The following is a 14460-nucleotide window of genomic DNA, read 5'->3' on the forward strand; positions in this document are numbered from 1 at the left end:
ACAGTTCTAAAAATTGTAAAAGATTTATTTTTTAGCACCAAAGGAAATAATTTTCCAAGCAGAAAAAAAAAAAAAAAAAAATTCAAAGCTAAATAAAATTAAAAAAATAAATTTATGCAAAATTACACATTTAATAAAAAAATAAAAATAAAATAAAACAGCACCTAATTCTATTTTGAGTATTTTCTAATACATAATCTCATGCTCTATTAGTATGAAGGAAACAATCTTAATCGAAATATATATGCTCTCTCTATTAAAAAAAAAAAAAACAACATCTTACTTAGGTCTTTATTAATTCAAGCTGAACAATATTGATAAAGAAAATGATGCTTCCTTAAAACCACAGCATGAAAAAACAAAACAGGACACTTTATTATAATTTTGAATAAGAAAAGTTAATGCCCACTTCAATAATCATGTGAGGAAATTTAATTTTGATGAGCAAAGAGGAGGAGGTTTAATCTTAATAATCATAATAACTGATAATACTAATAAAAAACAGTAATGGAAAGAATTTCTTTCACTTAATAAACACACAACAACGTATTCCCTTGTTCTTAATACTTTTAGAACTAAAATAGGAATTATTTACAAGCATACAGATGATTTATTTGCAGATTCAGGGAAGGGAGATAATAAATTAGTTTATTTTTTAAGTATAATATATATATATATATATATATATATATATATATATATATATATATATATATATATATATATATATATATATATATATACACACACACAAATATTAGTGATGGGACAATTTCAATATTTTTCCCTGATTTCGTACTAAATTCCTGATTTTAATTCTTTATACATCTCTCTCTAAATATTTAACCATGAAATTGTTATTTTTTCTCGATTATTGTAAAAGCACATTAAATGTGCATATATTTCCTCAAATCTAAAAACAAAATTGGGGGGGGGGTGATCTATAGATTTTAGTTTTACTGGTAGTTTAGAAGCAATAAATATTTATCATTGTATCAATATTATCAGCAGTGGAAGATTTTGCTTTAAACAAAAATAAAAAAATAAATAAATCAAAGATAATTTAAGGAATTGTTTTTGGCATCAGAAAATAGGCACCGAATTTTTCCTATTATAATACTCCAAACAATTCCGATTTTCAATTAATCGTCCCAACACTAATAGCATTAGTAATACATATTGCAAAATTAAACTTGCGTATTTGTTGTTACGCTTGCGTAAGTTTTACCTCAATTTGTTATTTCAGGATTTACAGTAATATTTACTTCACATGAAATCAGGAAATCAATTGTTATTGATAAAAATAAATTACTTATTACCCCCCCCCCTTTGAGGTTGTTCTAGTTTTAAATTTTTAGGTTTCCTCTCAGTTTATAAGTTTAGGAAATGTTTTTAAATTACCCCCAAAATAAGTATTTGGTATTGGCCTTCTAAGATTCATACTGAATCTCTGTGTATTTCAATAACATACAGAGTCTTTATTTCATCTAATTTATCACTCACTATGTGTGTCTGCCTCCATTTTTTTTTCAAACTGCATCTCCTCCGAAACACAAGATCACAAAGCAGCATGAGGCAGGTCAAATGATTGCATTATTTTATTTTTTTTTTTTGTAGATTATTGTTTTATATATATAAAAGCTGGTAAAAATAGCTGCTAAGAGATCAAAATTGAAAAAAAGAAATTGGAACTTAGCAGGCGTTAGTCAACTTAAAGTGCTCTTGTATGTATATGCAAATATATGTTTATACGTTATAGTCAATTCATCTGTAACTATTTCTTAAGCTCAAACGATAACAAGTAAGGTTGAAGCGCTAAATGCTGTAGTTTTGATTCTAGCTGATAGCACCAAAGTCATATTTTTTTTTTTTACTTTTGAAATGACTACTATATATTGGGTACAATATAATAATCAATAGAGAATAGACTCTATAATAATAAATCTATATAAGTTAAAATATTATATTTAAGTTCATTTTACGACCAGGCAACACCGGGCAGCTTGCTAGTATATAATAACATTATGTATTTTCAAAATGCAAACATAAAAACAGCAACTGATTTCATGTCAGTGCTATCATGTTTTAAAGCAATAAACATTTAATAAATTATGTAAAGTTTTTTTTTTAGTTTTTACCTTTAGTTTATCCTATATGAGCCAGAACTGATTTACTTTTTTTTTTTTTTTTTTTTTACAGGTGTGGAACATATTACGATGGGACTGCTTCCCTGCAGATTACAAAATAGTTGTCTTCAAATTCAAAGTCAGCAAATACTTGTCATAAACGGTCCCTCATAAGTAATTAAATATTATCCATTCCATTTGTCATTTTCAATCCTCTCACAATATCCTATATCATTCAACTGACAATCAACCCACTCATCTGATTAACCCGTGTCCTTGAGTGACTTCTGACCTTTATAAGTAATGACTCATAAGTAAAAGTAAATAAAACTAGTTTATATCCATTTCTCCAGTGATGTTCATGTACCTGTTTATATTAATTTCTTTCTTCGTCTAGTTGTAACATTGTAAGGGAACCAGCACATTGTATGCCTCAATCGCAAAGCAGACAAAGAACAGAAAAGAACTTCAACTCGTTTTTTTTTCATTGTAACAACATTTATTTTCTCATTGTTACAGCCATCTCCTCTCACCTTTTAAAAGTCTTTTTTCTTTACATGTGACATCATTTCGCATGCACTTTCATAAAGCCGTCCGCGCTATGTTACATAGTTTCTATTTTATAGTATGATGAAAAATATTTATGAAATTTTGTAGAAAAAAAAGAAAAAAAAAGAAAAAAAAAGAAAAGAAAAAAAAAGAGAAAAAAAAGAAAAGAAAAAAAGAAAAGAAAAAAAGAGAAAAAAGAAAAAAAAGAAAATAAAGAAAGAAAAAAAGAAAAAAAAGAAGAAAAAAAAGAAAGTGTTGCGTGAGAGAGTAACTATAATGAATTCCTACATTCATTTAAATGTATTTATACATTTTGATTGCCAAAATTAAAAATTGTTTGTTTTTTTTAAGCAAAAATAACTTGTTTCCAACTAATACTTATTATGTCTACTTTTTAGCAGATTATATAAAAATAAAAAAAAGGTCATTTAGTTTAATGTTTTTGTTTTTAAATTTCTTTAAATTTATAAAAGCACATATGGATATGTGTTTTTAAAATGTCCTTTAAACTTATGTGAGAGTTGAACTCTGGTAAATTCTACAGTATTTCAAAATATAAGTTCAAAAATGGAAAAACAATTTTTGAGGTTTTGACGATCTGATATCGGAAAGACTACTGTCTTAGTAATGTGTATTCTGCCTATTCCTTTCTTGTCAACCAACAGGGCTCTATGGACAAAATTATCTTTAGTTGACCTTTGACAACTAAATATTTTCGTTTACTAGCCAAATAGAAAAATTACTAGCCAAACCCACATGATTTTTAGAATATGACATCTTTGCTGATACTTGAAGGTATAAACATTTTAATTTCTTAAGATATTTTTTCAACAGCCTTTGTTAAAAAAAAAAAAAAAAAAAAAGAATATATTATTCTATTAAACTTTTATTGCTTAAATAATTTGACTTATTCGTTTTATTAAAAAAAATGTTGAAAAGATATTTTCACTTTGGAAGATTTTCAGTGAAAGAATTACAATCGCCAAAAGATAAGCGTTTTATTATTTTTAGTCGCCACTTTGAAAAATAATTTGCAAATCACTTGCAATGTAGAGCCCTGATCAATCATATTTCTATTTGAATACAAACAGATAAAATCCAAAACAACTAACTTTTTTTTTATGATATATAGATAATAAACTATTTGATTTATATGGAATGATGAAGGATTTAACAGTTTATAGAAGTATTCATAAAAAATAAAATAAAAAAAAAATAAGATGGGGGGGACGATTCAATTTGATAAAAAAAGTTAAAAGAACCTTTTTTTTTTCATGGTATGATTATAAGGAAGCATCAAGAAAATTATTAGCACACATTTGGAATTGAATATACCAAAAAATTAAACTCCATTATTAAGACCAGAAAGACCGGGGGAAAAAAAACAAAAAAAACAAAAGATATTTCGTTTTTTGCTTTTTTAATTAAAGATCAGTTGAATCATGTCTGATTAGAGGAGAACACTGGCCATTGCTCGTGTGTACATAAAAATATCTTTTCCTTAAAAAAGAATTTAAAAAAAAACAAAAAAACTTTGATCCAAGAAAAACAAGAAACCCTTTTGCCAATAAGCTTTTTATAAAACAAGACAAACATTGCACACACACACACATTTCTATTACAGGTAAATGTGTAGATGTACACAAGAATTTTTTTTTATGGCAGTTCAAAGGGTTAAATGCAAAGATTCCAAGGAAGGTCGGTTCTAACTTGTAATTCATTTCTTCCTTAAACTTAATGAGCTCTACATAACCTTTATTATACAGTTTGGTTGTTTTGGGGTTTGTTTGTTTTTTTCTCATTTTTTTTTTTTACATTTCTTTTTGCAATAAAAATGTCTTCAAATTTACTAAGCGTAATTCAGTTAGTTTAGTTATAACTCAGAAAAAAAAAAAAAAAATTGTCTTTTGATTTTTTTTTCCCCTATGACTTAAGTCACTGTGGTATTTCCGATGAAGATGTGCCAGTATTTCCATAACGTTTTTTTTTTCCTCCATCTAAAATAGGATTTGGGGATGTTTGGATTAAGTTTCCTTTTCTTAATTTAAAAAAAATATACAAAAGAAAAATTGTTGGATAATTTGTGTTTTTCAAATCAAATATGAAGACTCCGTACCAACTAGAAGAACATGTTTCCCCTCAGTTTATAGGCTTAGGAAATGTTTTTAAATTACCCAAAAAGTAAGTTCCTGTTACAAAGATTTGGGCTAAAATGACTTTTTTCTTTCTTTTATTTATTTTTTTTTTCTTTACAATTTTGAAATCGCAGAACAGACAAAAAAAAAAAAAAAAATTAAAAAAAAGGAGCAGTGATCAACAAAATACTAAGTTCTTGATTGTATTTTTTTTTTAAATCCAATGAATACGAGATAAAAATAATTTGGAAGCTATTTTGAAAAATAAATTTTCAAAAGAATTTCAGCAGTCTCCAAAATTGTTTAAGAAATGTTCAATTATTATTTATTCATTTTACATCTTTTCAGTCTTAAATTTTTATATACTTGAAATCTTAAAGAAAATTAAAAATTTTTTCTTCAGAATAGAATAATAAAAAAAAAATAAAAACAAGATGTAAACAAAAATCCTAATTAATAAATTATAATAAAAAATTTTTAAATAAAAATAAATCGAGAGGATAAGGGGGGGAGGGGGTAATTTGTTTTGCATTCTTTCCTTCCTTTAAGGAAATGCATCATCTTACCAACGAGTGAGGAGTTTGGAAATATTTGTATAAATAGGGGTTTTTTGCAACTGTGTCCAGGAGGTAAACCTTGAGACGTGAACCAAGCAACACGAAATTGGTCGTCCTTTCCACAGAATGGCCAGCACTGTTACCAGAATATGCCAACATTTTTTTTTTTCTGTCGGAGAATTCAGACCCCACCCCAACCCATGTTCATCATAAAATCGTTGGTGTGGAAGTGCAAAAATGTTCAAAGCTCAAATCCGATTGACAGCAGTCATCACTACTGCGATTGCAAGGGTAAACCCTACAACAGGCGCGTGGGACGAGTAATGCATATATCACCAGTGTTGAGTCGTGGTCGAGGCAAATCCCCAAAGATAAAACCTTCATCTTTCCGAAGACTTTCTGTTAGAGCTCGCATGCTAGCAGCCATTTCTTGAGGATCATGAGGTGTGGGACTCTGTAAAGCAATAAATAAATAAATAAACAAACAAGAACAAATTCATATTGTAATATTTTTGGTATAATAGCAGGGTATGATCACAAAGATTTGGATGATTATATTCATAACTAGGGGTGATTAGAACGAACCAATCAAATGCCAGAATGGCTTAATAATATATAACAAATGTGTTTGAATTATTCAGTCATAGCTTTCCATTTTCATATGAGAAGGGAACTTTGCTCTGCTGATCCTGACTAATTTGTACATTTTTTTTTTTAACTGAAATTTTTTATAATTCAAAGCCTCTCTGACTCAATTGTGTTAACAATTTCTTTTTTTTTTTTTTTTTTGAGGGGGGGGGACTATATTTAATATTTGCAATTAGATAATTTTCTTGTCTCTGACAATTATTTCTTTTGCCATCCCTCTTTTAATAATTTTTCTATAACAAAAATGGCTCTCCACTTAAGAGAGAACATTCTAGATTATAGAACTCATTTTTGATGCATGTTGCATTTTGATTTTTAAAAAGAATTTTGTTTAATCTCATAGCATATTTTACAAAATAAACTGGTAATGTGATATCTTATGGATTTTCTAGCTGGTTGCATTATATGATACAGACATATATAGATCAAATAGCAAAGAGTGAAAGAGCTTTTTTTTTCTTTTCTGTCAATAATTTCTATGTATATATTTCACCCTAATTTAGCCTGGGGAGGGGGAGTCTTATTTAGTATTACATTTGATCAAAAAAAAAAAAAAAAAAAGAAAGAAAATTCCAGAAAAATCTTTATGATGTACGTACTCGTTATGGAATGGAGTCGTCAGATTCCAAAAATCATATAAATTGATAAAGTAGTCTTTTTTTTAATTAAGAAAATCAAATTTGACAATTTTTAGCGATTAAAAAGCTAAATCTCTGTAGTCAAATTGAATTATTGCCCTTAATTTTTGGCAAAATTTAAAACAATATGGCCGCTCGTGGCCTCTTGTTTCCTCATAAAATTTGATTTTCTGAATTAAAAAAAAAAAACAAACAAACAACTACTTGGTCAATTTACGTGATTTTTGGAACATGACATCTTCATTCCATGTCAAGTAGGCACATTAAAGGTTTTATTGTATTTTTGTTTTCTAACTAAATGTAATTTTCAATAAGCACCTTTGTTTTTTAATTAAAAATGAATCCCTCCTATCCTCCCTGATAATTCACCTGTGAACAAGGTCGGAAACTAAAAATAGTTTTGCTTTCAACTATGCTGTTTTTTCAACCCTTTTTCTGGATTAACTTTTATTATAAGATTTTTTTTTATTTTTGTTCACTCCAAACCAAGGCATATTACCACGGAGATGCAAGGGTCTACTGTGATTATAAGTCAGATTCATAGGAGGGCATCCTAAATGGGGAGTTGTGTAGCAAGATGCTTATTCACATTGCATTTAGATATGTATGTTGGTACAGTCCAAAAAAATGGAGACAAAATTACAAAGGCAAATGGTCTGAAGAAAAAAGCTAGTTGAGTATTCATTTTAGAATATGTACAGTGAAAGGGTGAGATTTTGCTGCTTGTCAGTTTGATTCACATTAAGGGGTGATACAAGTACAATAAATTCATCAAAGAATGATAAGAGAGAGGAGGGATGGGGGAAGAAAGATAATAGAGAAAGGAGGGATGGGGGAAGAAAGATGGAGAAAGGAGGGATGGGGGAAGAAAGATAGAGAAAGGAGGGGGGGAAAGAAAGATAGAGAAACGAGGGGGGAAAGAAAGATAGAGAAACGAGGGGGGGAAAGAAAGATAGAGAAACGAGGGGGAAGAAAGATAGAGAAACGAGGGGGGAAAGAAAGATAGAGAAACGAGGGGGGAAAGAAAGATAGAGAAACGAGGGGGGAAAGAAAGATAGAGAAACGAGGGGGGAAAGAAAGATAGAGAAACGAGGGGGGAAAGAAAGATAGAGAAACGAGGGGGGAAGAAAGATAGAGAAACGAGCGGGAAGAAAGATAGAGAAACGAGCGGGAAGAAAGATAGAGAAACGAGCGGGAAGAAAGATAGAGAAACGAGCGGGAAGAAGGATAAAGAGAGGGGAGGGAAAAAGATAAAGAGACGATTGTTATAGAGGATAACCAAAAGCAACCAGATTTCAGATTTAGGCTGCTTTTTTATTTACTTATTTATTTTATTTCTCAACGAATATTAATCGAATATTCTGACAATTTGGAAATTTTGGGGTCTTGTGTTATTCTTTTGTTTCCTAAGAATATAATGAAAAAGTTCTCCATTCATGCTGACAAAAAGTAAAGCTAAGTTACGTTTACTCAAGGGAGGTAACCAATACACATCATATTAATTTTAATAATCATAGTGAATAATATATAAAAAGTTCTTATTTTATTAGATTCAAACTTATAACACCAATAGACTAGCATATAATATGCAGTACAATTGAATGACGGTTTATATTTGACTGGAAGTAAATAACTTGTTTTTGGAATTAAGTGTAGATATTATTTGGTTTCATATACAGGAAAGATGTCCACTTAATTTATATGACATAGACAAGAAGCGGGATATTAGTTGCAGTGTGAATACTTGTGAAGAAACATGACAGTGTAAAATCTTTCTTATATCAAAGACTTAGCCCCCACCCTCCACCTCCACTGATGGTGGCCAGCAGCATCTTTTTAGCTAAGGATAAATGCATATTTATAATAAAGTGATCACGTGGTTCCTCCTCCGTAAGAATCTGATATCTTTCTAGAAATAATTCTTAGTAGAAAGATATCAGAGAAATGAATGTCAATAAATCATTAATGATGCTCAGCAGCAGCAGGAAGGTGACAGTGTCTAAGTATTTAACAATGCAGACTGACAACCTGAGTGTGCAGAGTTCGAATCCAGTTCGTTCTACGGAAACACTTTTATTTAAGGATGTTGGCAATCTTCTTCCCGGATGTACCCGGTGTCTTCCTAGAAAGAAATGCCAACAATAATCATCCGATTCATTTGAAATTAATGAATGCTGCTCCACATTAAAAAAAAAAAAAAATACAACAGCAGTAGAAAAATGATCTTTGTAAAATATTCAATGTTTATTGGTTGAAATACTTAACATTGATTAGTCATTTCTATCAAAATACTCAATCTCAATTGGTTACTGATACCAGATTTTAATAAATCAGAAAGAGTTGCTGCAGGAATCGAGTATCTGTTTGTGCTGACTATATAACCAACAACCCAGATGTGTGATAGATAACTTGTCTTATGAACCCTTGTTGGTCATAATGCAAAATAAAATAAAGGTCATGCAAAAGCAACTAGTCATAAACTAATATATATCTATATATATATATATATATATATATATATATAGATAGATAAAAAGGAACAAAAAATATGTTAATTACCTAAAACACGCCATACATCCCCTTGTTACATTTGCTGCGAGGCTCCACACAGCCATTCAATTCATTTTTTCGTTTCATCATCCAGCATGTTTTGAATCGATCTGTCACATCCACCATTTGAAAAGGGAATTTTTTTTCCCCGAAATATATTACGGATATTGTCACAGACATAATAAGTACGATCTTGGTGGGAAAACAGAATCTAGTTCTGGCCACTTGGCTACTAGCATGCCAGCAAACAAGTCACAGTCATGGATTGACTACTAAAATAGCACAGTAGATTAGACACAATTTTTCTGAAATTTTTAGATGAGGATTTATAATTGGCATTATATACTAGAATGGTATTTTCCCAACATTTCAATCGATGTAGCCTCCAACCTTCTTCAGGTGTATCTTGTCAAACTTGTAAATTTAGTTGCAAGTTACACTCTTGGAGGTTGAAGGTTCAATCCCCGGTGCAGGCAACACTCAAAATACAATTGCAAATTACTTAGGACTTCTATCCGGTTATGGCTGACAGAACAAGAGCATGTTACCCTTGTGGATAATTCCATTCGGAATTTTTAGTGCGAATTCCAGTTCAACAGAAAGATTCATGAAAAATAATACTCGAGCTAAGAATAGTAGTCCGAATAATCCAAATAATACAACCTTATACACAGTTTCAAGAAGTCAAAATAAGTTCACACACAGGAGCAACACTTTATCAGGGTTTGTACAAATTTTAAGTGTCCCTTTTCAAGGCAAAAGTAAAAACTGAAGGATTTTTCAAGTTTGTACAAACCCTGTTTATTTATCTAGACCTCAACTAATAACTCTTCTAATGTTGCCTGTTTTACTCTATTACACTTTTAGAAACTTCTCTCTTTTTTAAAAAAAAGGAGGAAAGAAAACAAAAGACACTTACAAAATCATCTTTATGTGTCCCAGATGAATTAAACATAGCTTGATTAATTCGTGGTACATTGACAGGTACTGAAGAAGACATCAGCACGTCTTTGTTCAAGTTGTTCTTTCGCGTATTTTTAGATGGAAATGATGGAAATGGCACCTCTGTAGAGGAATCAAGGGCTGGATAAAAAGAAAGAGAAAAGAGTTTAATATTTTAACATCTTTAGATAAAAAGTTATGCAGAGGAATATTTATTTTGTTGAGACATACATTAAATAACAAAAAAAAAAAAAAAATTACTCATTTAACCTTTCTTTCATCCTTTTGTTTTTGAAAATCTAAAATGACGAGTTTTATTTTCAGAAGTTCCAGTCTGAATAAGGGGAGATAATTAGAACGGAAGCTAAATGAATACAATTTCTAGAATGTATTAACACTAAAATAAAGTCATAGAAGCAATATCTAGTCATTTGATAAATTACTGGAGTTTAAAGGTTTTTCCATTAGACTTTTTGTTTTTAAACTAGTAGGGAGATCTGACGTTGCTGGGATTGAATGGGGATCAACGAATGATCCACACCATACTTTTATTGTCATTGAAATCTGTGAACTTGCCCATTATTTAATCAAATCGATTGCCTGCTTTAATTAGGTGACCCACTGCAATTCACTGGGAGGAAGCTTCACATATCTTCCGTCAACTTAATCCATAATGCAGTGTAGTCCATATTGCACTATAGAGAATCTACTGTTGAATTATATCAGTTATAATTGCTTGAATTAAAGTTTAAAATGCAAAAATCAAGTATCATGGTTCAATTGTGCCTAAACATAAACATTCATTTTGAATGCGTCCCTGTCTTATCAAAGAACCTACTGTTGATTTTACATACTGGGTCCTTCTGCTTGTGCAACGATAAAATTTCTCAAATGCAATTTTGATGTTAGGCTGTATGCAAGTGTAAACTTGGATCAAAATCGAACTTTCTTTCTTTAATCGGATTTTTTAGATTGTTGATTTTCAATACTTATCAGATGCATTCTGATACAAAACTTATCTAAGAACACTACCAGACACATCAAGTACTTTCCTGTGAAATTAAAAAAAAAAAAAAAATCAACTCGGCCATTTCAGACTCCACAGGAAACAAACTCACACAAAAGCTCCTTTTATATAATAGAAGAGCTAATGCCACAAGGAAATAATGCAATATGGAAGCATCTTATTTCTACACTATGGTAAGTAATGGCTGTAAATATAAACATAGGATTCTATACAAATTAGAGAAAGGTAAGAAAAAAATATTAACATACCAAAATCATCGTCATCAGAGAAATAGAAAGGTTCAGAGTCGTCTCCCCTGTCATCACCACTCATATAAAACATTCCTAGAAAGAGATTGTATTTTTGATATTACAAAACGTCAACAAAATTTAAAATTATTAGTTTTTATTTGTGCAATATAATAAGGCTGTTTTTAACATAATAATATATCCAATAAACTGCTTGAATTCTGCATATCTATTTTCATTCAAATGAAAAAGTTGAAGCAAATCTTTTTGAATTATATGAAGATTTATTTGCAATATATAAAATACAAAGTCAAATATACTAAACAATATTTCTTTCATTGAGTTATTTTAAGATTATTTATGCTTCACACCTTGCACATGTCACAAACTCAATATGCCTAACAATCGAGAAAGGAAGGGCAGATAACCCGCACGTAGGCCATGCACACAATGTGACTAATAATCAAGAAAGAAGGGGCAGATAATCATAGAATTAGAAATAATAACAAAATTGAAAACTTACCATCTGACTCCAAGTCAAATTCTCCTGAAGGAGTGGCTAATAATTGTTTGTCAGAACCAGTCGATTCCGATTTAGAATGGAAATCATTCTGAAAATAAAAGAACAATTTATTGATTCTACTGTAAATACAAACATAACCAAAAAATAATTTTGCAGAATTAAATGATGGTGATTCTGCTTCTCTCTAAAAGAATATTTTTGGCTTTTGGAAAAAAAAACAAACTTTATAGAGTTATATGTTGGTAAAGCATTAAGTGTTCAGATTGCAAATTGTCTAAATATGAAGGGTGACTGAAAAAGTTTCGAGTTTAACCTATAAAATAGGTAATTTGATAAGCCAACTTGGTACTCATGCAGAATAGGAATTGTGTTATCCTTGACATATTCTGGACAGATTACATAAACTGACAAACGAAAACTATTTTTGTGAAAACGTTGGCCAATTTTTAAGGAAGTACAAATAAAAGACAATGTTTAAAAAACTAGCAAATAGTTAAAATATAAGAAAAAAAATAATTGAAACCGTTATTGTATGATAATTAAAAAAAAAATTAAAACTAATGCGGTTTGCAGGCAATGCTGAAATAATAACATGATGTAGAAAGCCATGGGAAGAATGGGGACTTTTTAACTATTTAGTACTTTCACCCAACAATTTAATAAACAAGAGACCATAAAAAGTTTAATAAACAAAAAATATCATAAAAAATTCAACAAAAATATTAAAAAATTCAACAAAAATACCATTTAAAAATTCAAGAAATAAAAAGTACCATTAAAAATTTAATAAACAAAAGATACCATTAAAAAATTTAATACACAAAATATATCATTAAAAATTTAATAAACAAGAGATTCCATTATTTCAGTAACGTTTTATGGTATACCGTAATCTGCCCAGAATATGTCAACGATAATGCGGGCCCCTATTCTGCATAAGTACCTATATATATATATATATATATATATATATATATATATATATATATATATATATATATATATATATATAATGATATTGTTTATAATCTACCTCTCATCCACATTATTGTCTACCGATTTTACATTTTTAGCTGTTGATTTTAATTTTGAAGTATTTTGAAATAATTCAGTGATTTGTTGAAAATGGAAAAACTTTCATTGATGCTGCATACTACAGCAGTCCAAGTGAAAACAAACGATGATTTCAGATTGGAAGTTGTTCCTCCAACACTTTATTTATAAGATTTAACTTCCTTGAACTTCTAGCTGTAAATCAAATGTTTTAGTCAATGTTTTAGGAGTAAAACAATCGGGATAGTTTTTATGGTTACCATCAAAAGAGTTCTTTCATTTTTTTTTCTTTTTTTTTTTACTGAGATGAAGGGTTTTTAGCACCACATAAGAATGTGTACTGCTCTTGAAGGAAGAGTCATTATTTTAAAATTAAAGCAACAAAATGTTGTATCTTGTTTTGTTTCTTTGAAGCTTGAAACTTTTCAGTCAGTCTTGTAAATAATTTCTGGTAATAACAACGTGGTGACAACAGCCAGAAGTAAAAATCAAAGTTTACCTTAATTTCACTAGGGGTGGACGGTAACTCAGAACTTTGATAACCAGATGCACAACCTGTAATTAAAAGAAAAAGTTTTATATGAAATCAAAATAACAAATGCAGAAAACGAATTTCTTTACGAAAAAAATATAGAAAAATTTTACTAAAAATGCAATTTACAATTGGGAGGGGGGGGGGGGCTTAAAAAAGAAAAAAGTAATTTTGAGATCAAATCATTAAAAAAAAAAAAAAAAAAAAAAATACATGTTTTGGTTACATTTTAGTAAGACATAAGATATAGTGTTATGCTAAACTCATCCACTTTCAGAGCCAGCATAATTGGGGTGCTGAATCTATACTTGGTTCATATTTCCTTAAAACAATATAAAAATTACCAACAATTAATTTTGGGTAAAGAGTTAGTTTGTTAGTTTTACAGCTTATCAACCCCTTGTAAATCATTAAATGCTGTAACCTAAGTACATTTGTTGTATTAGGTGATCAAAAGTTATAGATAAAGTACAAGAGATACAATATATATATATATATATATATATATATATATATATGTAAAAGAAAAAAAGTTTTGGTAGGCAGGTAGGCTTGAACCCGAAACCTTGAGGCGAAGGCGGAAAAGAAAGTGACAGCCTAATAACTTTCCGCAACGCTACGAGGATAGGACAAGTGAGAATGGTTGAAATTAAACGATTAAAAAGTTAAGTGAATGAGTTCACACAGGTGCATAAATTTAATGAGGTCATAGGGGAATGAAATCCTGCACTTAACTTTGGCTGCAAACCAGTTTTTTTTGTTTTGTTTCCCCAAGATGTTTGGGAAAACTCAGCTCCCCATAAAAAAGGGGAGTGTCAAGATGAATAGCAATTGTCTGATATGACAGGTTTTCCCAGCCGTGCCAGGGAGCTCATTTGCTACAGACTCAGTTTCGCTTTTATATATGGAAAAGTTAAACAAACATGCGGAGATTAAAAAATATTGCAAAAAAA

The 14460-nt window shown here is 29.8% G+C and overlaps 1 protein-coding gene across 5 annotated transcripts in view; it reads right to left on the reverse strand.

The window, feature by feature from the left end:
- Window positions 1-5334: 5334 nt before the first annotated feature.
- The window catches only part of LOC145293253 (uncharacterized), a 132459-nt gene continuing 123333 nt past the window's right edge, over window positions 5335-14460 (reverse strand). For all 5 annotated transcript variants that reach the window (XM_080139831.1, XM_080139827.1, XM_080139828.1 and 2 more), the window contains 5 exons: window positions 13475-13530; window positions 11923-12010; window positions 11421-11495; window positions 10123-10286; window positions 5335-5821 (listed from right to left, as the gene is read on the reverse strand). In XM_080139831.1, coding sequence (XP_079995957.1) covers window positions 5666-5821; window positions 10123-10286; window positions 11421-11495; window positions 11923-12010; window positions 13475-13530 — 539 coding nt within the window. In that variant the 3' untranslated portion in view covers window positions 5335-5665. The remainder of the gene's footprint in view (window positions 5822-10122; window positions 10287-11420; window positions 11496-11922; window positions 12011-13474; window positions 13531-14460) is intronic.

Source organism: Euprymna scolopes, chromosome 14 (assembly GCF_053919585.1).
Source record: "Euprymna scolopes isolate OS-2025 chromosome 14, ASM5391958v1, whole genome shotgun sequence".
Lineage (NCBI taxonomy): Eukaryota > Metazoa > Mollusca > Cephalopoda > Sepiida > Sepiolidae > Euprymna > Euprymna scolopes.